This window comes from Polistes canadensis, unplaced genomic scaffold (genome assembly GCF_001313835.1).
Source record: "Polistes canadensis isolate GaletaPanama2010 unplaced genomic scaffold, ASM131383v1 scaffold_1, whole genome shotgun sequence".
Classification (NCBI taxonomy): Eukaryota; Metazoa; Arthropoda; class Insecta; order Hymenoptera; family Vespidae; genus Polistes; species Polistes canadensis.
The window spans coordinates 763,682-789,091 of NW_014569548.1; the positions used below are offsets into that span (position 1 = coordinate 763,682).

The 25,410-nt window shown below is 36.9% G+C and overlaps 1 protein-coding gene across 5 annotated transcripts in view; it reads right to left on the reverse strand.

Annotated features, from left to right (window-relative positions):
• The window catches only part of LOC106793645 (RNA-binding protein Musashi homolog Rbp6), a 549,523-nt gene that overhangs the window by 92,845 nt on the left and 431,268 nt on the right, over positions 1 to 25,410 (reverse strand). For all 5 annotated transcript variants that reach the window (XM_014760790.1, XM_014760772.1, XM_014760781.1 and 2 more), the window contains one exon: positions 7,197 to 7,245. In XM_014760790.1, the coding sequence (XP_014616276.1) occupies positions 7,197 to 7,245 (49 nt within the window). The remainder of the gene's footprint in view (positions 1 to 7,196; positions 7,246 to 25,410) is intronic.

Genomic DNA, 25,410 nt, shown 5'->3' on the forward strand with positions numbered 1-25,410 from the left:
CAAATATCGTAATCTACAACATATATATACCTATATAATAGATGCATGATTCGATCTAACGTGGCCAGCATATAGACAAATAATTTCATCGTTTATCTATCACATACGAGAACGATAACAATTCGTTTTAGATGAAAATCCGAATATATATATATATATTTCAAACCGATTACGATCACTAATACGTTCGATGTTATTTTTGCCTCCATTTATTTTCCAATTTTGCACATCGACAAAAATATTCGAGAAATAGCGAATCAATCGCGATCATGGGATAAAACTTTAATATCAATTTCGCGATAGCGTATTTGCAATAGAAGTAAGAAACAGACGGGCCCGCGACACGATGAATTATCATTGGAATCAGACGATTTCAGATATTCCAAGAGAAGGGCTGAAGAATTCGTGAAATACTCCCAGGCGTATAGCCTAGCTAGTTCCGTGATCCTTTACGTAACATCTTTGACCTAAAAGCATCCATCGTTGAAAAGTTTCTGAGCCGTGCATCGACAAGTTTCTCGTATAAGTTTCGGAAAGTTGCAGAGACGCGGAATTCAGCCTCCCTATCGTTTACTGCTTTCCTCAAACCTCTTACATCTTGCAAGAGAGCAGGTAGGTAGATAGGTAGATAGGTAGGAAGGTAGGTAGGTAGGTACTTACTACTTGCGCTGCCCGGCTCCGAAAAGACGATATCACCTCGAGAATTCTTGCGCTCGACTAAAGCTCGTCGGAGAGGAAAGAAATTTTCTCGCTATAGAATCTCTCTCGTAAAGAGCCATGATATTTTTACGGGAAGATCCTACCCTTTACGCTGATCTCTTAAATATGCTCGAGAGAAACCTAAGAGTATAAAATAGAAAAAAGAAAAAAAAAACAGAAAAAAAGAAGAAAGATATTTTCAGCAAGTTAAAATGCCCTTCGAAAGAGACCCTTTTGCCGCCGCTGACGTAAGGAAGGAAGCAAGGAAAACTATTTTCCCAAAGCTACGAAGAATTTATTTTGCGAAAGAACGTTTGTTCAACGACGGATCGATAACAATATAAGTATAAGTTCTAAAATTATTCACGAATTGAATCTCGATCAAGAACGTCAAAGAATAAAACAATATCAAAGAGAGAGAGAGAAAATGTCAGCGGATAAAATTCAGTGGATTCAACTCGACTTTCCAGGCCAGTGATCATCATACCGTTAGCTACGGAAGGGTTGATTCAAAGCTTTTCGCGGCAGAATGATCTTTGAACTTGTACTACGTAGAAGATGTGTCTGGGTGTGGGAGGAGGGGGGGATACGTAAAGCCTGACGACGATGAGGACGCGTAAATGGGTGGTGGGTGGTGAGTAGTAAGAGATGGTTGGGGATATAGAAAGGGGGGAAGGAAGGAAAACAAGGAAAGCTGCAGTTACTAGCGTAAGGACGACGCCGTTATAGAAGGCGGCACCACCACCAAAACTATTTCGAACCGGTTTTGAGGAAGTTTGCCTCGTCCGATAACTATTCCGTGCGGAGAGCAATGGGCATGGGAGCGTGCCGCATACGTGCCGAAGTTGGATGGTACGGTTTACCGCGCGCCATGCGAGTTGTTGGTTCGACCCTGAAGCACGGAGTTTCCGACCTGCCTTCGCGAAAGACGTTAGAGTGGTAGCAAGCAAGCCTCTAACCCTTTCTCTATCTCTCTCTTTCTCTCTCTCTCTCTTTAGTTAGAGTTCTCCGACCGCTTTACACACTCGACCAACCTGGATTACGTGAAACTGGCATAACGCATCTACCGAGGACGTTGCCTTGCCGTTTTGGAATAGGAAGGAAGTTTTCCCCCGTCCCGAAGACTTCTCTCTCTTTCTCTTTCTCTCTCTTTGTGCAAATTCTCTATTCCTTCGATGATCTCGGATTCCGAACAACGTCCGTGTTGTCAACTTCAGTAAAGTTAGGATTTAGCGCGTTAGCTGACCGATTATTCTATATATGCGAACGCCAGTAAGGATTCTTTGGAATTTCGGACAACGAACAAAGTAAAAGAGATAATGCGAGCTTTCTTCTTCTATCGACAAAAGCCGGTCCATAGATTTTATATTTCGATTATTTTTCTTTTCTTTTTTTTTTAATCTTACCACAAAGAAAAAGGAAAATACGGATTATCCGGCAGCAAAGCGAACGATCGTTCAGGGGGAGAAAGCAATGCAATAAACGATCCAAAATTGGAAGTTGCTTCGACAAGCACGTGTGTTTAGTCGAGGATGCTTCTTCTTCCGAAAGACGCAAAGGCAACCAACCCCTTTTTGATCATCGGTCACTGCTCCTCTGCCTGCTGCTACTGCTATTGCTGCTGCTGCTCATCTTACGAACACGTAAGAACACACACTGTTTCTCCTCAGACTATGTTCGTCTTTCCTATACGACCATTTATGACTACACGAACATATATATATATATATATATATATATGTGTCTATGATCTTTTACGTTAGTGTATGTACATACGTAAGTGCTCGTTGAAGATAGGTGAGCGTGCGCAAGATCGAGCGTGTATGTTCAACCGTAAGATCGTTCGCTCGTGAGCGTAGATATATGTGTGAGAGAGAGAAAGAGAGAGAGAGAGAAAGAGAGAAGCAAATTCACGAAGCGTTCTCGTCGAGGTACTCTCCTACTTGCAACCGGGTTCGTTCCTTCTACTACTTCGGCTAGTAAGAGAGCGAAGCTCACGAAGGGAAAATCCTTTGGCCAGCGAAGCTTGGATAATCGCACTTCGACGTATACCTCTTCTATGTGAGAGATAGAGAAAGAGGGATAAGAAGAGATAGAGAGAGATAGAGAGAGATAGAGAGAGATAGAGAGAGATAGAGAGAGATAGAGAGAGAGTATAAAAGAGGGATGGTTGGATGGAATGGGAGAAGAAGATTCGCTTTGGTGCAATTGCAGGTTGCCTATCCACGTGGAAATCATAGCTCGGTACGGAAACCATCAGGACTCGAAATTGTCCAGAAACGCTTCGCGGAATGTCCTTGCTTGGTAGAACTCCTCCTCGAGGGTTCCTCATCCTTCTATCAGTGATTTGCTACAGTGAGAGAGGAGACTCTCCTCCTTCAGGGATTTCGGGTATAAAGAGAAGAAACTCACGAAGGATAGACGGTGATCTCTTTTTGTAATTTCGATGTCTATTTATTTATTTCTTTCTTTCTTTCTTTCTTTATCTATTTATTTCTTTTTCATCGTTTCACATGTGTAACTACTATTACAGTCTACGATTCATTCGCGAATCTAAAGCTTTACGGTATTCAAACGAATTCAAGTTTCAAATGCTCGTGTTGGCTATTGATACGAATAATCTGTTTGGATACTCGTGAATAGCATTAATTTGATTTACATTCGAGAGTTTAATTCTCGGTATCGCGGATACGTATGTTACTCGATGAAAATTGTTGTTTTCTCTTTTCTTTTTTCGATCGACAAATATATTAAAAGTTGTATGCGATAAACAGTACCCTTTCTTTTTTTTTTTATTTAATTTCGTGATTATACGATAATGAATTAGGAAAATAAAACAAAGATAATGCAAGATTTGTAAAGAGTTGTATGACAGTGTTTATTAATCGACGCTTCCAGCTTCTTTGTTTTCTTACGTATATTTTACGCGCGATTAGATCAGACCTGTCGTCATCGAAAACGAGACAATGCGCAAACTCTGTGGGGGCCAAATGTTCCCGTTTATTCGGTGATCCGTTCGCATTGCCAAGTGAATTTCTCGATAGAAAGGAGGAGGAGAAGGAGGAGGGATGGGGGAGGGGGGAACGGGAAGCATAGCTCGCGAATAATTGAAATTTAGATTGCAAAGTTCATGGGGTGCACGTTCCAGATTTATCCTCGATATCCGGCCGTTGGGATAGAACATCGGACCGAACTGAAAGCGTGACCACGATTCAATGACAATATGAATGTAATAACTGGCCAGGATGATAAAGCACGTCCGTTCGATTCTCAGTTTATTTTGTTTCAAGTTTCTCACCTAGCGCAACCGGTAAGAACTTCGAAACTACTATCCTCTCAAAGGTCAGGGGTTAGATACAAAAGTACCATATTTTGAAATCTAAAAGTATTGGCGTGTCTCTGTGGCTGTATGTATGTGTGTATGTGCGTGTGTGTGAGCAGCTCGAGTTCGAGGTTCACAGTCTCGCACTAGATAGAACTGGTATTGGATGTCATCGCGAGAGAGATTACGTGCCGGTTTGAAAGAAGCTCCTACCTCTTTTCCCCTATCTTTTTCCTTTTCGTGCCCACACCCTCGAGCTGGCTCAACGAGCAGCACTATAGTAGACTACCCTTCTCTCTTCCACCCTCGTTTTAGTTCTCTCTCTCTCTTTCTCGCTTTTTCTCGTTCGCCCTACCCCCAAGTCTCGTCGCACTTCACGTATTATCCTCCTTGTCGTTTTCCATTCGTTACGATGTGCGGCATACCGCACACCCTCCCCTCCCACCACCCTTATTCCACTACTTTCTTATTCGTTCCATCCTACTACTCCGTTTATAGATCACGATTTTACCCCAAACCTCCGGCGCTCTATCATACTCAACCTCTTCCCTCTCCTTTTCCAGGCAAGTCGAATCCCCATCACATTGAAGGGAGCCAGCTTTCATATCCCATTTGGCCCTATTTTTCATAAGCGATATTAGAATCTATCACCGAGACCCGCCGCCAGGCATTTGCCAACGACGATGGTAGACGAAGGTAGGTTAAAGAAAGAACGAGGGAGATAGCGAATGAGAAAGTGCACCGGATACTGATAAAAAAAGATAAAGAGAGAAAGAGAGAGTATCCCGATTATCGAGTGGGTCGGGTGCCTCGATCACCAACGATTATCGACTCCCATTGAAGTTCCAAAGTAAATGAATTCAGAACAGAGAACCAGTCGGAGTTTCTTCTTTGCCTTTGGTCGGTTCCCTTCCTCTCTCTCTCTCTCTCTCTCTCTCTTTCTCTCTTTCTCCCCTTCACCTATTCCCATCCCCAACATTGGAAAGGTGCAACCGAGTACTACTGGAAATTACGTTGGCCTATTTTACACCCTCCTCTCTTTTTGTCAGATATTTCATTTATCATAGTCTCTCAATCATCCGAATCTCTTCGCAGTCAATTTTCACTCGGTTATACGACACTTTAACAATCGAGAACGATGACACTCGATAACTATTATTTCTTTTCTTTTTTCTCCTCTTGTCTTTCTTCACGTTGTCTTTCATCTTACAAAAACCATAGTGGATGTCCGCTTTACGATCACTTTTTCTCTTGGATGTGCTATTTGATTCTATTAAAAAAATAACATATACACGCAGAGTTTATTTCATTTTATGTAAAACAGGGACAGAGAGAAGGAGAGAAAGAGAGGGATTTTTCAAACAAATACCTTTTTGCTCGCTACTCGAAGAAGAGCATGATTGGACCGATCGCAAAGACGTTTTTTTTTTTCTTAGAATTTACGACTCCCAGGAGGCGAAGTTGTCAGTTGATAACGCGAAGCAGTAGATTTTCAAACTACGTGGAAAAAACCTTTTTATATCCGATCTGCGAAAACACGTAACGTTCGAATACGAATATTTCTTTTTCTACGATTAAACCTTGCGACTCAGCTCTCGTACCCTACCCTCCAACCCTTCCCCCCTCCGCCGCCGCGAATCCTCCCACCTACTTCGCGGCAAATTGTACCCAATCAAATATGCAAGATGGCATCCAATATATTATCAATTTTCAAATCATTTGCATCCATATCATGACAAACGAAACGATCGAATATCCCGTCGAATTAATGTTATTTGTCTTTGGCTACACCGACATCGCACTGACATTCGCGAATTACCGTAATTAGTAATTACAGTTTCAGCCCCGGCTGTTAATTACCAGGCTTGATGTTTGCTAGCGAAATGCTGGCATTGTTGATTCGTTAAACAGGTAGAGAGAAAGCTCTCTATGCATTTTCGTCATATTTTCTCAAGTCACAACGTTATATATATATATATATATATANAAAAAAAAAAAAGAAAAAAAAGGAAATAAAATAATATAAAAGATAATCCGTCATATTGCTCGTGTAAAAAAGAAACTTTCAGCCTCGGTATAAAAATACGAGTACGCGCGTGTGTGCATCGATGCATATTTGCTTAGCCGTTTCCCAGGAGTGCTGGAATAAAAAGAAACGAAATAAAACAAGTACAATGTTTTAAAGGTAGGAATTCCTGTCTAGTGCAGTCCCGTAGAAGATGACAGATAAAAGACCTTAAAATTTCTTCGACGCGTTAGATTTTCTTGTAGAAAACCTTAGAAAACAATTCTTACATATGTCCTGGGTAGTGGGCGTTTATCAAAATTGCATGTACGTTACGTAAAGTGTTAAAATAACGTTTACAATTCTCCAGAGTATTTTCATTCGCATTTATATTGTATATGTTTCACACCCAGTGTGTGCGATGTTTACGATTTTTGCGGCTTCCAAAAAGGGTCGTCGCTCAGACCCCTAATGTGGAGAAAAGGGTTGCTTTCCTAACGCCAAATCCAAACAGACGACCCTAACCAACGTCGACCCTCTTAATTTACGGTCCGCAACCTAGACCGAAGAGTAGGTATCTTATTTCTCTATCGCCCTTCATCGCGACTCTTGGTACTTCGTGCGACTTCATCGTCGTTTTTAAACTATCGTCTATTTTTGTGAATGTCTAGTTGATAGAAAAAAAAAAGAAAAAAAGAAGTAATTTTCGATTCGATCATCGGTTTATATTCGATTAATATCACGATTGTTATACGACAATAATGATTATTATTTTTATATCTAACTATATATATTATAGCTTTCCATTTGAGAACTGTACTGATCAAAACAATTTCTCGTTTGAATTTCAGATCGAAGACGCGATGCTCATGTTCGACAAGCAAACCAACAGGCACAGAGGTGAGTGAAATTTTGTCCTTTTTCGTATGCAATCGAAATTGATGCGACTGCGTGAATACAGAAACGAAAATGGAACGCTTTAGCTACGTGAATGTTCAAAACACGAATGGAAAATACGTACATACATATATATATATATATATATGTATGTACGTATTTTCCATTCGTGTTTTGAACATTCACGTAGCTAAAGCGTTCCATTTTCGTTTCTGTATTCACGCAGTCGCATCAATTTCGATTGCATACGAAAAAGGACAAAATTTCACTCACCTCTGTGCCTGTTGGTTTGCTTGTCGAACATGAGCATCGCGTCTTCGATCTGAAATTCAAACGAGAAATTGTTTTGATCAGTACAGTTCTCAAATGGAAAGCTATAATATATATAGTTAGATATAAAAATAATAATCATTATTGTCGTATAACAATCGTGATATTAATCGAATATAAACCGATGATCGAATCGAAAATTACTTCTTTTTTTCTTTTTTTTTTCTATCAACTAGACATTCACAAAAATAGACGATAGTTTAAAAACGACGATGAAGTCGCACGAAGTACCAAGAGTCGCGATGAAGGGCGATAGAGAAATAAGATACCTACTCTTCGGTCTAGGTTGCGGACCGTAAATTAAGAGGGTCGACGTTGGTTAGGGTCGTCTGTTTGGATTTGGCGTTAGGAAAGCAACCCTTTTCTCCACATTAGGGGTCTGAGCGACGACCCTTTTTGGAAGCCGCAAAAATCGTAAACATCGCACACACTGGGTGTGAAACATATACAATATAAATGCGAATGAAAATACTCTGGAGAATTGTAAACGTTATTTTAACACTTTACGTAACGTACATGCAATTTTGATAAACGCCCACTACCCAGGACATATGTAAGAATTGTTTTCTAAGGTTTTCTACAAGAAAATCTAACGCGTCGAAGAAATTTTAAGGTCTTTTATCTGTCATCTTCTACGGGACTGCACTAGACAGGAATTCCTACCTTTAAAACATTGTACTTGTTTTATTTCGTTTCTTTTTATTCCAGCACTCCTGGGAAACGGCTAAGCAAATATGCATCGATGCACACACGCGCGTACTCGTATTTTTATACCGAGGCTGAAAGTTTCTTTTTTACACGAGCAATATGACGGATTATCTTTTATATTATTTTATTTCCTTTTTTTTCTTTTTTTTTTTTTATTCAATTTTCTTACGATAATAAAAGAGAAAGAGAGAGAGAGAGAGAGAGAGAGAGAGAGAGAGAGAAAATGATTGGTTGGTAAAGTCGACTTTACTACTCGTCTTGATTTTAGTAATAATAATAAAAAGTGTGTCACACAATTGCGATAAAATATATATTACAGGTCCAGTTTTTTACGGATTTCCGTCTGAAAATGAATCCCAGTTGAATGTAACAGTTTCAAACTCGCGAGCTTAAAATTTACTTTCCCGTACGAGGATGTAACAAAATAGTTTGTCTCTGAAAAAAGGGTAGTACAAAAGATGAATTTCTTTCTTTCATCTAGAACGGTAGTTTTCAAACTTTTTTTTTTTTACTCACTGACCGTATATCAGAAGATATAAAAATATCTTATGCGAAATATTCCGAGCTTTACAATTCAAAATTTACAGTGAAGGTAGGTATACTCGTGAAAAGGGTTTATATATATTTTTTCTTTTTCAACAAAAGTGCATGTAATTCTTCTTTCGGAGTTCATGTATATGACATCGCTTTATCTCTCGAGAGTTATTTGACTAATGTATGTAAAATTAAGAGCTTGTGATTGAAATAATTATATATGAAAAGAAATTTTTAAATCTTTTTAACGATACACCGATGTACCACGGCTAACGATGTTTCAAAATTTCATGACATTAGTAATGATTAATAAAATAAGAACACAAAACAAAGAAAATCTTAAGAATTAATCTAAACGCTAAAGCTACCAACACTTTTCTTTGTGAACGATCAAATGACTGTTTTAAAAAAAGAAAAACGTATATACTAATACACAGAATAAAATTATTATTTCATTTAAAAAATGATTAATATACATTTGATACGTTTTCAATACACTTTTGACAAATTACAGTTGCCACGCTTGGTAGGTTTATTGTTAAAAACAATGCACTTTGGAAAGGAATCATGATACCCGCACATGTCGCAGGAATATTTTTCTTGAATATCGTTCGTGACGTAACGACCAAGAAAGAGAATGCGACGACCGACCTATCCCCCACTCCCACCCCCACCCCCGTTCAGGTGAGATTGATCTCGGTGGAATGATTTTTGCAGAAAGGCAAACACGCCTGTTTCGAAATCTCTGAGAGGATCGTTGCTCCTGTCTTTACGGGAACTACATATGTGTCGTAAAACACAGCTGGTCCGAGATTTACGAAGCGTGCTGCCGAGAAAGACAATGCTTTCCTGAATCTCCTGTAGAAAAGAGTGGTCGGTGGAGAAGAGGAAGAGAGGGAAGAGGAGGAAGAAGAAGAGGAGGATGAGGAAGAGGAAGAGGAGAAGGAGGAGGAGGAGGAGGAGGAGGAGGAGGAGGAAGAAGGTTACAGCTACGACTGGATAGAGGTTGTGTTGTCGGAAGGTTGAAGCGTGGCCTGGACTTGAAGAGAACGAACGAGTGAGCAGCATGTAAAAGGGAGATGGAAAACCATTGAGAGAAAAAGGGATAGAAAAGGAAAGATGGAGAGGAGAAAGAAAGACGCCGCAGCTAGCAGGATTTATGGGACAGAAGAAACAATAGGGATTACCTCTACCCTCCTCGTCCTCCTCCCCCTCCTCCTCCTCTTCCTTTCCTTTACTTTCCTTCCTCTGCAGTCTCGACCCCTTCTCACTCTGCGTTACGTCCACTAGAATTCGTCCTCGTTTTTTCTACTTCTTTTCCTAAGAGAAAACGCAGCATGCGCGAAGACGATAAAACTAGTATCGGGCCCTTTAGGCTAAAGGAGAAAACGGTTCGGAGTTATTGCCAGATCGAATCCGCGTTAGGAAAGAAAGTATAGAAGAGATATATTCTTGGAGACACACATCAATCTCTAACCCCCCCTCTTATTCACCCACCTATCCACTCCTCATGAAATGGCGATTTCATGCGCGGCAATCGGTCAAATATTTCTTTTCGTTTAGATATACATTTTATTTTATAATGTACGTAATAGATTTTCAAAATGTTCTTACAGTTCTTTTAGTTTTCATTAAATGTGTCATTAGAAATCGATTGAAATAATTTACGAGATTGGTAGAACGATAATGTCCAAATTGATTTGCCAAAGAATTAATTAAATATTTAACAAGAATTTTTTCAGGAGAAAAAAGTAAAGATCCTTGTAAGTTATTTAACTATTTTTATAATAGACTTGATGTGTGAGTATGTGTGTGTGTAATATTCAAGATAAACTATCGATTGTCTTTCATTGTGATTGATACTTAATGTAATCATTTAATATAAACAGATGGTAAAAACGAATCTTTTATTTTCAATTTGATTCTAATCGATACGAATAGTGCGAATTAAGTAATATTAATTAATAAGTGGAATTTAACGAATTTAATTGTTCTTAAGAGAAATTTATTCTAATTTGATGTTGAAAATGATAATTTCATTTAAAACAAGTTTCTTACTTGCAACGATAAAAGTCTCTCTGTGTGTGTTTTTTTTGTTTCTAGAAATAAACAATTACGCGTGTACTATCTAAAAGCTTAGGAAAAATTTAAAGGTATGCAGCTGTGCTTTATCTTTTCTGTATGAATAATTTTATCAACAGCAATTCGCGTTAAGAATTACAACTGACAGTTTAAGCGCAGATTGGCATCAGAGATAAATATTTCCCCTTTCCAATGTCGACAATCTGTCTCACTTCCAAGTTTTAAGTTAGACTCTCTTTCTCTCTTACTTTCTTGGAAGGGGAAGCAAGCTTGTGTTTGAATATCGTTAAAACCGTTTCTCGTTAGAATCCTAAAAGAAAGAAAGAGAAAACGCAATACTACTATACTTCAAAGTATACTCGAGAGAAATGTTTAGAGATAAAATACCATGGCTAGTGTTTTTTTTCTTTTATTCGCAGAATTGCATTCGCATACGAACATCTGAAGAGAGAGAGAGAGAGAGAGAGAGAAAAAAATAGTTATATGGCTAGTTTCCAATTGTTAATATCATCATCATTTAGCGTTGCCAAAGTTGCTGCGCTTTGAATTCACATCTTTCTAATCTCTCTCTCTCTCTTATTTTGTCCCCCATCCCTCCTCCCTCCCAACCCTTTCTTTTCTTTCCCATCTTTTTGCTCTTTTACATTTTTGTTTCTCTTTTTTCTGTTTTGTTTTTTTTTTTTCCAACGCGTCTCTTTGAATAGTTCAGTTTTTCAAGTATCGCAGAGAAAGTTGTAAAGAGATTCGGTCTTCTAGTCCGACGTTTGTAACGTTCTTTGTTTTAGAAGAAGAAGAAGAAGAAGTAAAGTATAATAGGAAAGAAAAGAAGTAAAGTATAGCACATCATAGGGAATGAGAGGTCGATACAAAGAAAGAGAAGAAAGTAGAAATGAGAAAGAGAGAAATAGAGAGACTTCTAATGAAAACGTGAGAGGAGATCTTTCGGTAAAAACTAAGACTAGACCAACACTGAAGAATGGATACACACGTTGTTGCTTTTCTTCTTATATACTTTCTTTCTTTTCTCCCCTCCTCTGCTGCCGCCCTTCTCTTTTTCAGCTTTTCCAGTAAAAATGTATGCCCTTTTCATTATTTCTTTGTAGTATTTTGTCGCGTTAACACCTTCGCGTAAAATGTTCTTCTCACTAGCATTTAAAATCAAAATCATATGTGTGTGTGTGTGTGTGTGTGTATGTATGTATAAATGAACGTCTCTTCTCTTGTTAGAATTAAAGATTTCTTTTTGTCATTTGTGTCTTTATCAATGAAATAATATTACGAGATCCAATATTATGTATATAATATTTATATTACTTTACCTTACAATCGAAAAGATTATACGATTTTGAAAGAAAAAAAAACGAACCGATGGAAGGATACGAATGAAGGAATAAAATGAACTCGAAAATGACGATAATTTTTAACTACTGATGGTTTTTCACTGACGAGAGTAAAAATGAAAATAAAAAAAAAGAAAGAAAAGGGTGGCGAAAGGGAAGAAAAAGTAATTCACTTGAAATATGTGCTTTCTCTTTCTATAGAAAGAAACTTTGACTTTTAAACTCCGTTTCATTTATGTTTCTTTTTTTTTTGATTTGCGTAATTTTCTAGGAAAGAGAACTTGGAAGAGAGAGAGAGGTTCTTCTTTCCCATCTCTTTTTCGTGTATATATATATATATATATATATACTTTGATGTCCCCAAGTCGGAATGGAATTTCCCTCCGGCATTAACTCGTCGAATCGATATTAATCTTTCTCTCAGACCATTTCTCACGAGTTTCTTTTCCTCTTTACCGCTATATCGCACTTTTTATATTTCCGTTAAAGGACCATTATTGGAGTGATTCCTACTTGAGAAAACCCGGCAGGCACGTCTCCGAGTCTCATCTTCTTATTTCTATATCTAACGGGTGCTTCGTAAAAAGAAAAAAGAAAAAAACCGAATTAATACAAACAAGATTACCCTTTCTAAAAAGATTCATCGCGTAAACGTAATAAAATAATTCCATTTTATTTCTTACGAATTTGATCGATCAAAACGACGTTCGAGTTTCGTCGTATTATTAAAATCGTACGTCTTAAATTTCGATCTCGATCTCGTAAATTATACTCAACAGGAGAGAACTCAACAGGAAACATCGTATTAGTGAGCAGAAAAAAAAAAGGGAAAAGGTAAAAAGAAAGGGGGAATCGCGTATAATTCAGTAGAAATTTCTTTTTCATCCCCACCGCCCAGCCCCCGAGGCTACGGAAAAGTTACACAACGTGGTGGTGAAAGGGGAACCATTATCCCAAAGGAGCAATCGAGTTTCCTCGCGAGCAGCAGTGAAGGGCGTAGTACCTTATTACAAGTTCGATTCTAGTTGCGTTACTGCTCTCGGTGGACCGAGTTGTAGATTGCTGTCTTACCGACCGTGCCTGCTTGCCTTTTATACTACTATGAAACGTAGTTACCCCCTTTTTCGCAATCCTCTGGCATTTTCAGCCCCTAGCTAGAGGCTGGCTTTTACGGTAACACGACGCTCGTGGCCTTCTTCTTCCTTATTCGACAGGCCAATGTTAAAGGATTTCGCGAAAACTGGGCCAAGAGAACAACAACTGTGGAAATCTGATTTTTATAATGCCGCCCTAGTGGATCGAAACCAAGAGAAAGAGAAAGAGAAAGAGATAGAAAGAGACTTATACGATATTTTAATGAACCAAGAGTAGAGAAAGTATTCTCTCGAAACTCGTTACGGTGTATCCTATAAGAAATTCAAATATTTTTGTCCTTAAAAAACGTAGTTCTTTAATTATATTATTATACACGTTTACAAATCGTTTGCTTTCTTTTTTTTTTTGTTCTATAACATTTATTTCTACGAGATTTTTATTATTAGACAAGAATAAGAATTGAGAAGTAAAGTACTTTAAATAAGATCAAATATAGAAAGAATCCTTTAATACGAATATAGTAATTTAATAAAAATTAAATAACGTCTAAGATGTATAGTTATCAAATTTATTTTAATGTCATTTTATTTAGCTTTACTTAACAATGAAATATGAATAAAGAAACATGTAAAACTAATTGTCCAACGATATAAATCTAAAAATATAATGATATATTCAACTAAAAATATTCATGATATTCATTAACGAAGTATACGAAAGTATAATATAAATATTTACGTTTAAATCATTCTACCTACTGACTTATTTGACGTTAGCCAAGAATCACGTCGTCGTTTCGAATATGTGATCGAGAGATTCTAAACTAATGATATAATCGATTCTCATCGAGAACCTAATAAATAATTAACATTTATAGTTAAGCGAACGAAGAATCCTGAAATAAATTAGTTGGCATTTGGGAAAAACATTCTCGGCGACAATTCCTGAAAAGGATTCACGCAGCCCATCCACCACCAGCACCACCCCCAATCCCCCGACCCCGTACCCATACCCCTACCACAACGGTTGTCGATTTTTTTTCTTCGCCAACGTCGGGCTCGTAAAACGACGTGAATTTAAACGAAACGATACCGATTTACCCAACCTACTACCCATGCACACACACACCACCACCACCACCACCACCAACCAAACCAGCTAGCCTATTCGGTGGATCTTTCTTTCACGGTTACCGGGTACCAGCATTAACAGGGTGGTAATTCTGGAATTTTCGAAGTACGCGGGCGCGTATCGTTTCTCTTTTTCACCTCGCGTCTCTTCCTTTCACCTTTTCCTCTCTCCCTCTCCCTCTCCCTCTCCCCACCCATTTCTTTTTCTACTCCATCCGGAATAAAACGAGGCAAGCACGAGGCGAGCTGCACTGCTCCGCTGCCAGACAGCAGGGACTTCGATGAGTTTCGTCGTCGTTCTTTTACACTATTTCTCTCTTTCTCTCTCTCTCTCTCGTTGCTGTTACGCGTTCTCGTAGCAAACTGCAACGCGAAAACGCCCCGGCAGCCCTTGTACCCCAGTGGATTTAGTATGCGCCGGGGTGTATTAAATCTCTACCGTTCCGGAGATTCCAAGCCCTCGCTTTAGTTTCGTTTCCGATGTTTCCTCTCTCTTTCTCTTTCTCTCTCTCTATCTCTTCTCGTTCCTCGACGCGTTCGCTTTTCCTACAAACCCCMCCCCCCCCCCCCCTTTCACTCTATTTCTCTCTCTCTCTCTCTCTTTCGACGCGCCATTGCAAGAGAACAGGGTCGTCGCTTTCGAGCTCCCTTTTCGAGCTACCCCTCCCTCCTCCTCTCTTTTCTCCCCAGGCCCTACTTCCAAACCCTACTACTTCGTTCTGCTGCTAGCTGTTTAACGAATTCCTCTCGCGATTCTATTCATACTCTCTCTCCTACTGGAATACCTAGCGCGTTTCACACTCGCGACTTGCTTGCAAAAGCGAGCGAACGAGTGAGCAACAAGCAACACGTTTATTATTATTATGATTATTTTATTTTTGTTTTGTTTTGTTTTTTTTTTTCGATGATTATCACAACCACGTTTGGGAAAAAAACTTTTCTAAAGTATTCATTCATCGTTTTTTTCCTAATTGTTATTTATATTCAAGTGCAACGATTTCGTTGCACTATTTTATTTGAAATGTTACGAACGATCTAATTTTGTTCCTTTAAGTATATTCATTCAATATATATATATATAAATTTATTTATTATATAATCGAGGATATCTTTATAAAAGAAAAAAAGAAAGGGAAAAAATATTTCATCTTTATTACAAACGCGCGCGGTACTCTAATTAATAATAATAATTCGTAATATTTTATTAACATTGCAGCAAACGACAATGACGATGGCTATTGTATTTTATAATAACAATAATAATAATAAAAAGATGTACGGTCGGAGAAAATAATTTGTAACGCGTACTACTACATAGAATTCTATGCAATAATTATTCAAATACAAACAATGCAGATATAAATGTTTAACAGCGAGACAACTTTTTAGAGGAGCGGAAGGATTCGTCGTCCTTGCAACAAACACAGGACGACAGTGTGATAGCAACGGTATAAACTACAGAAAATATATATATTAAAAAATAAAAAAAAAAAGGAACAAGTTGAAAACTAGGACAACTAGAACTGGCAAGGTAGAACTCGAATATATCCGGTAGTATATCGAGATATAGAATATTACACAAGTCTTACCCGACCCCACACCGATAACCCCTGAACTCGGAAAGATACTCAGCCGAATGAAATATACAAATCTGATAGATTTACAGATTTGAAGATTTACAGATATCCAAAATTTATACCACATACATTATCATGTACCAATATAGGGTTTTCAACTTTTATACTATTGATTTTGAACACATGGAAATATTGTCAGTTTAAAACGTATTTGTCTATATTATCAGATAAAATATATATATTGATATTTATTTCAATACAAAAATAAAGCTATCTAATTGAAAATAATTCTTTATTTCGATCTTATTATCTTAAACAAAAATATAAATTACGTTTATTTGAAACAATGTAAATACTCGAATAACACGGTTAAAGTATTAGAGTAAAATATATATCTGATCGCGTGTATTTTCCATTTATTCATTTATCTTATCGAATACCAGGATATCCGATAGGTCAGGTAATAATAGCTCTAGACTGCACATAAGCTTACACACATAAATCCAAAAAGCAGTCATATAAAACTAGCAGTACTATTCATGAAAATACTATAGAGCATTCATAAAATGATATGTGTTTTGATTAAATATCATTACATTATCATATTATTCCATGGCGTGAGAATTTTATGATTTAACAATGAAAATAATAATAATAATAATAATAATAATAATCTAATTAATAATAAAAATAATAATGAAAGGCACAACCTTTTTGAAAATTATTGCACGCAATTACGTAGCGTATAAATAGCACGATCAGAAACAATGCTCGACGAGTTCGTACGGTGGTTGGTGGTCGCTTTTTAGTTTTACCTTTTTAATGACAACAATAAATAATAATTATACCGAAAAAGAGAGAAAGAGAGAGAGAGAGAGAGAAAAGAAGTTGCTTCGTGTACGTGTACGTGTTTAAAAATACGTAGTTAGGTAGGTATAATATATCTAGAACGAACGAAATCACTGAATATATAATATAATAATAAAAATAAAGGTAATAAAAAAAGAAAACGGAAAACAATAGAAGAATAAAGTTTTTATTTCCTCGATATGTTCAAGAAAAACATTCTTCTCACTCGTGTTAATTCATTAACGATCTCTAATTGGATAGGCCATTCGATTACACAGTTGGGATAAAAAATTGTAAAGAAAAATTTGTCGGGAAAGTGTAATACCTGTACGTGAAATATAATGCAAGTGGTGGTGGTGGTAGTAATGGTCGTGTTAAGGTCAAGATTTGTCGTGACAATCGAAACGAATGCCATTGTCCCGTGCTTTTTTCTTTCGAACTACGACGTTTATAATATTCATGCTTTTATTATCCTAAAGCTAGAATTATCAGATTGTAATAGGATATTATAGATAAATTCAATTTGCTCTAATGTCCGAAGCGGGTAATAAAACGTTTGAATGAATAAAGACGAGGACGGGAAAATCCGGTTGGAAATTGAGAAGAAACGTTGAAGTAAAACCATTCTGTGAGCCAGGAGACGAGAAAAGAACATTCTTTGAACGATTTTTTCTTATGAATTAATATTATTGATTGTATGTTGTACTAGAGTACGTACAAAATTATACGAAAAGTGCATTGGGAAATGAAAAGAAAAAAATATGATCGCATGTGATCGTCGATTATATTAACAATGATTCGGACTAACAGACATTTTTGTTTTATTTGAAGTTTATTCAATTTTTCCAAGGAGAAGGATGATAAGAATGGCAGGAAAAAGTTGGATGGGTTTTATTCACTTGGAAAGTAAAAATGTACCTCTTACCGTATGCGATATTCTCACAGGTAGATCATTCACCTTACTCTACTAACTTTTTGATCAAGTATAAATAGAAGGATATATCGCATCACGTAGCTAGGTCATGCTGTGAAATACTCATACCACAGCAGTTATCGAAATTCGCGAAGAAATAACCGCAGTATTTCGGTGTAATTCGTATCCCGACAAATTCGTGTTTGTAATATATGTATATCAATAGAGTTAGTCGTATCACTTCGGTAGAAATTACAAATTAACATAGTCAAGTTAAAGTCATTTCATTAATACCGTAATTTTTATCAAATGTATTTTTTATTGAATTTATATTATAAAATTTGATTTAACGTCAGAGATAAAGTTTAACCCGAATAAAAATGATACGCGTAACTTTTGATAATCAAAACTTGTTATAAAAAAGCATCAAAAAATATTGAAATCTCTTAAAAGCAAACGTGTTTCACAAAGTTTAATTATCCAGTACGCAGCATATACCATAAAGTTGGAAGTATGAAATTCATTCAGAACATTGACTAAAACATATTCGAAAAGCTCGACTCATTGGATCGGGTTTTCTCAAATCGACGAGAGTAACGGATAGCGAGAAAGATTAAAATATATTTAACAAAGTAAAAGAAAATAAAACAAAAAAAAAGAAGGTAAAAAGATAGAAATTTCTTATGATATATACGTTGACATACTGTGAATCGCCATTTGTCTTGCGTAAAAACATAAAATAAAAAAATTAAAAAAATAAAACGACGTAAAAACGAGACGCGTGTCCGCATTTCTGACGATGTATTTATACACACACGTATACACGTATATGCACATGTAATATATATATATATACGTGTGTATATACTTGTATTGCACATTCTGCACTGCTCTGCCTGTATCCATTTCGCATGACTTTCCGCATGAAAATTTTTGTTCAGAACACCCTCTGCGCTCGCGTGCAGAAAACTCGGTTTTTACTTAAATTCATTTTCGAGGACCTGGCCTTTTTTACTAGACAGTATGTATATATTTTACCGCGTCCTCGTTGCTCGCGGTACGCTACCCTTTTATCCTTCCTTCTCTTCGCAAACCAACGTTCTCGCTTTTCAAAGATACGCCCGAGTAAATGTTGCACCCTCTGAGACTTTTTCTATCGAAACGCCGATTCTTTTTTTCTCGATTCGCGTACGGCAAAAGAGCAGCAAGCAGCAGCAGCAGTAACAGCAACCATCATGGAAAATAATTTACACTGGGATAATGGAAATGTGTACGGACATCAAATGAAAGAGAGAGAGAGAAAGAAAGTAAAAAAAGAAGAGCCCACGGTTTTACCGTTTTAATTTTTTTCTCTTCTTTTTCTTTTTCTTCTTTTTTTTTATCTTCGAAAATAATGACGGCGGGAAGGTAAGATTAAGAGAAGAAATTTTTAGTTCGCGTAACACTTATACGAAGACGTTTGGTAGTTTTCTCCGAGCAAATTTTCACGATTTTCTTTTACTTCTTTTCGAAATAAACGTGCAAATAATAAAACGCAATTAAGAGAATCTCCGCTAGAACAAAGCTGATACTAGAATCATTAAATCTAGGGCTGATACGTTTATTTAACGACACGTAAGTTATCACCGTTCGATCGTTACGAATATAATAAGAGCTCGCAGTTAAAGTTTATGGGAAAATTCGATGTTTCAAAACAAACAATTGGGTGTTTAATTTTCTTATTAAAGTATTTCTCTAATAACGAAAGATATATATTATTTTCTATCGGAAGAACAAAACAAAAATATGAAAAGGATTCAACATTTAACCGAGCAAGATTCATTATTCTTTTATCTTATGGTAGAGAATCATATTTTCCAACAATAGTTTTCTCATCCTAGAATAAAACAAAGTTTAGACTAACTATTCAAAATACAATTCTAAAACAGTTCATATGAGAATTCAAAGTTGTGTGTAAGATAAGTTCCTTCGTATGACACGTTGAACGATTATTTTTCATTTTCTTTAATCGTAAAACGAATTCTTGGCATTTACGATGGTCGGAAAGAGTTACGCGAAAAAATAAAAAAAGAGAAAAACGAATATAGAAAGAGTAGAAAAGTGTGGTGGTGGTAGGTAACATTGGGTAACATGGGAACCATAGAATAGAAAGAAGAATCTTGATGAGACGTCTCACGAAGGGATCTTCTCTCACGAAATTTCGTGGAATTTAAGAGGAACGTCACCCTGGCGGAGGAGATCCTACGAGTTCAACATAATACGTTTATTCTAATTTTGCACCGAGGCTCGTTCTCGACCATCAACGAAAAAGCTCTACTCCTCCTCCTCCTCCTCCTCCTCCTCCCCCTCCCCCTCCACGTCTACGCTTACTTATATTTTTGTCTTTCTCATTTCTACTTCTTCTTCTTCTTCTTCTTCTTCTTCTTCTTCTTCTTCTTCTTTTTCTTACCACCCTCTTCTTCTTGTTTCTCTCAAGACTTTCCGCACTGTTAGCAGTTTGAAATATACGGAATTTCGATATCACTGGAACGTTTTTGCTCGCGAGACCGTTATTGAGTGATATATATATATATATATATATATATATATATATATATATATATATATAACATGGTTTCTTCCTTGTATTTTCGTCCTAAAGAAGTAAAACAATAATAGATTTCTTCAAAGAAAAAAAAAAAATAACTCGAACCTTTTAATATCGTTCTAAACAGAAACAAAAAAAATATTATAAACAACATAAACCATTTTGATGAATTTTTGTAAAAAATATTTCTAAACATATAATACATAGCGAACGCGAGAACGATATTTTAATCGAGATCACTCCTACGTTTTAAAAAATAAATATCTGGATCAATCAACGGATTGAAAAGCCAAAAATCGGAAGTGTTTACCTACCGATCGAAACGACGAGAACCGATGGTGAACTACACTTACGATTTGTGTTGTTCGATGATGACGAGTGATCGCCAAACGAAATATTTGCTATGATTGTGCGAAACAATGCTCTGGCTGCTTGCTAGCCGATGGCTCGACAGCCCACGTAAACAAATCGTTTACGGTAGAAACGTACAGTTCTATTCACAGAAACCGTGCTAGCCGGAGAGGGGAGGTAGGGAGAAACAACAACGGGTTTTCGTGTGAATCGTTGTCCCTTCGAATCTACCTCTCTTCTATCTCTTTTTCCCTCAATGCATTGTAGTTATTTTTTTGTTTTGTTCGCACCCTGTGTAACACGCAGAGAAAAAGAGAAATATGCAGGAGGAGGTAGGGGCAAGGGATAGAGGGGGTTGGAACGATCGTTTCATATAATTTCAGTAGGCGAACATTTTCGTGCGGATCAAGCGTCGTTGTATGCCGTCTGGTGCAAGGGCTATCTACCTCTGGGTGGTCTGTCCTATGCATAAATAAAAGCTAAACGGGTTACGAGCATCGTATCGCACGTGGAAGAGTGAGAGAGATAAAGAGAGAGAGAAAGAGAGAGAAATATACAGGAAAAGAGGATCAGAGGGTACGGTGAAATCGTTTATTTATTTTACCAGGAACGATCGGAGGTTCATTTATGGAACGAAAACCACTACCCTTTCCTTCCTTCCTTCCTCGTTCATTCTTATTCGCGAACAATAACGAGACAGCGTCGTTTTGTTTAGATCGATATTTAAATAACGATACTCGACTTTCGTGATCTTTCGTTTTACCAAATGTACGATGAATTTTTGTTGATCATATCATTTCGTATCATCGAATAATTAATTTGATCGTAGTTTTATTTTGTTGTTATCTCGATAACGTATTTTTGGTCTTTTCGATAGAAAAGTAAAAAAACCAATGAATCAATAAAGTTTTAGTCAATTTATTATAAAATTGTAAACAAGAGAAAGAGAGTAAAGCAATATTTATTGTTTGGTCTGGCATCGTACGCGGAAAGAATCGGTTTGATTAAAATATTCGCAAACATTTATCTATTTTTCTATAAAATATATATATATATATATCAAGATCTATCATGGGAAGGAGATAGATCGATTTCTTATTTATTAAAGATAAGAGAAACCCCGAATCTCGAATTCGATGATAAAAGCGAGAGGATTTCGTGTTTGCTAAGTTACGCGATGCATGAAAATTTACGATACGTCTATTCCGACATGATACATTGCGCGAGCGACGTACGTTACATGTTTACAAGCTTGGTTTGCTGTGTTTCGTTTCGTTTCGTTTCGTTCCGTTTCGTTCCGTTCCCGGTGGCTCTTTTCGAATTTGCTTGTTGAAAATTCGAAGAACCGACAAAACAAATTCGCGTGTGGTTCTCTCGCGGTAGTAACCCAAACGATTCTAACGCACGCTACACGCAACTACTACTACTACTACTACTACTACTACTATTACGTAGTTGAAAATTTACGGATATATCGGATATCGTTTTCCGATTGCCATTCGGCTTAATTTTCGATGTAAAAGGTAATGGATGTGTGAGAGAGGTAGGTTGGATAGGAGACCCCTATCATTTTAACGTCGCCCTTTTACTAACATTCCTTTACTGCTATCTTTTTTTTTTCTCTCTTAGTCCCGCGTGGAATCAATCAGATTTCGACTAATCACCGGCTCTCTCGTTCGTTTATCTTCTTTTTTTCTTTTTTCACGATATACTTCTCCTCTTTGACATTATCTATCTCTATGTAAAATAAGAACGAGAGAAAGATGGTAAAATGAAAAATTTGAAACGTAGATTACTAAGACGATAGAACTTACGAACGTGCCAAGTCTGAAATTAAACTTCAAACAAACGCGCGTTGATATATGATATTGATAAAAATATTTGGTAACAATCATTATCGTTCTCTAATAAATTCACGATTTTATTATTTTTAAATCTATTCGAACGAAATAATTTGTTTTTGCACTTATGGTATATGACTTGGAACGAAAAATAAAATATAAAAATTATATGTTGCTATAAAAAAAATGTATATTTTGTTAAATCGATGAATGCATGGGAAGAAAACGTAAAGTAAACGAGTCAACCGAATGTTTCAAGCTTTGTCTAAAGCAATTTATTATGTGAACGGCTTCACGCTCTGCAAGATTAGTTATGGACTTTCGGAATGGTTTCGTACAAAGTGGACCGGCCAAACCGGCTGGGTACCGACCGAGCACGTCGTTTATTCCTAAACTTCGATAAACAGTTTAGCCAATGTATATTAAGACGCTAACTTTACTACCAATTTACACAAAGTGCTCGTAAACCGAGCTGGCGTACCGCGCGTTGCTTTGCAGGTCGATGATCGAACCTTCCACAGGGTTGGATTTCATCCTACGAATTTCTCTCTGTGCCTCGGTCACCGATATGCACCACCGTTTGTTTCCCTTTCTCAAAACACGTTAACTTAGAATCTTACTGTAAAATAAAGGTAACAATTAACATTAAACGTACCATGACCGAGATTGTCTATTTTGTTCGAGGAATTTCTTACAAGTTAATTGTGCTATTTGGTTAGTCACAAAATTTAATTACATAAATGATATATTTTGTTGCTATAAATTCATCGTAAAATATATAATTTTATAAAGATAAGTTCATTTAATCCGGTATGGTAGAGAAATAAGTATACATGAAACTCGGTACGTTTATTGTTAATAACCAGAGAATATTTTAATAAACTCATTTTTAATCTTAATAAAAAATATTTGTTTTCAATTGCCACCACCACGATCTAAATAATAAAAATATTGAAAATTCGTTGTGATAAGAATATTATCGTATCGGCGATTAATAAATTTATCGTAAAGAAATGTTTCTTTCAACCCTTAAAAAATCGTCTTAGAGAATAGAATGGGGATTGGAGGACAGAGAACCGTCAGATCTGGTTAGTGCAAAGCCAACAATAGATGACGGCTGTAACCGGCGGTATCGTCGTCGTCGTCATCATCGTTGCTGTAGTCGACGTCGTCATTGTTGTCGTTGTCACAGCTAGGAGTGGTTTGACTGGTCGTTGCCGTGAAAGGGTCAGATAAGAGGGTCGACAGTTAGGAGGTTGCACTCTCTCTTGTTTCTCAGGGGCTTCTTAATACTATTACTTTTGGTTTTACTTTGCGATAGTCTCGCAATGTTCCATCGTTCTTCCTTTTCCAAGCGTCAATGACGACGAGTAAAAGTAAGTCTCTACTATTATAGTCCGATGTCATGGCAATTTTCGTTTATTCTTTTTTAACGTCTTATTCGATCAACGGCATCCTTACTCAAGCAGTGTCACATTTGTTATTGTTATTCTTTTTCTAATCGAATTCGATTGAAAAATAATATTACTCAAAGTTTTTAATCAAAGAAATAATAAGTATCGACGAACGATGATTCTCGGTTATAAATGTCTACTAAATAAAGTATTTGTTATAAAGTTAAAAAAAAAAAAAAAGAAATGAAAAGATCGAAGAATTGACAAAGTGAAGAAAATTCTGCACGTGCACAACATCACCACTACCATCACCACCACCATCACCACCACTACTCCTCCTCCCACCTTTTCATTTCCGTTCCGTGCCCGCTCGAAATGGTTTATTCAGCATACGTCAACTTCATTCCCGCGTTCCGTAAAAGGATAATCGTGTCCCTTCCAGAAAGGATCCGCGGTCGCATGCGTCTCTCGTTCATCCGGATCGGTAACGGGCATGAAGTATTCAGTGTGCGACAGCACCGTATGCACCGAATTCGAACGCGACGGCTTAAGAAGAAACCTCTCAAATCGTTCCAATCGCTTTCTGAGCGTACCAATTCCTAAATAATATTACTTCTCCCTTTTTTTTGTTTGTTTGAGAAAGATAAAATTAAATTCTAAATGAATTATTCGGTTTTTTTTCTTTTTTCCCCGTTTAAATACAAAGTATAGTCAAATGTTGAATTACTTTTCGTTACACGGAAAAAAATAATAGTAAATTTATGCAACTTTTTATCTTTGCTAATATTTCTATTTTAGATCATCTACAGACCTCCCTCTACTTCTCAATTTGAGTACAAAGACGAAATATATATATATACATATAGGATCAATAGACGATTGCGCACGTGCGTACGCGTGCGTAACACGCGTTTATTGCGCTTGTATATTATTATTTGCGCTTAGATGCGCGTCGTGACTTTACAATAGAACTTCTAATTCAAGTCGATCGAGCGTAAACCAAAACGACCGCTAATAACAACACTAACAAGAACAACTACAACTACAACTACAACGATGACGATGAGGATAATACGTGTGCGTAAAATAGCACATATCTATGTATGTACTTGTGAACGTATGTATGCACGTATGCATTAGGAATTACTATCCTCCTCCTCCTCCTCCTCCTCACGAGTGCTGCTTTAAATTCGAGTCGAGTCATCGTTTCGCTCAATCGACCGAGAGGTGGTCGAATTTACGTTATCTATATATTTTTGTCGAAAATATTGAAACGGGCCTGTATAATACGAACCGAGAGAAAAATGCGGGAAATTTGAATTTTTCGTCTACGCGAATTTTTTTTTGGATATCGGCCGATGGTTTTTCTTCTTCTTCTTCTTCTTTCCTTTTCGAAGAATATCTTTTAACATGAAATGTAAGGATTACATTTGCTTTTTTCTTTATAAATATGTTTCGAAGTATCTCGCAGTCGTTCGTTCGTTCATTAAAGAAAACCCCGTGTACAGAATAAACGATTCTCGCTCTTTGGAAAAAGTTTCGTTTAACGAACGATCGATAACATTCTTGTTAAAAAGTTTCTTCCAGTTTATTTCTAGGATGCTTTTGCTTTACAAGTGAAGTGAAGTGAGGATGTGGAAAATACTCGTGGAACATGAAAACGATAGTTCGGTGGTGACTCTACACCTCATAAATTCGAATTATTCTTTCTGCCCTCTCCTCTCCTCTCCTCTCCTCTCTTCTCTTCTTTTCTTTC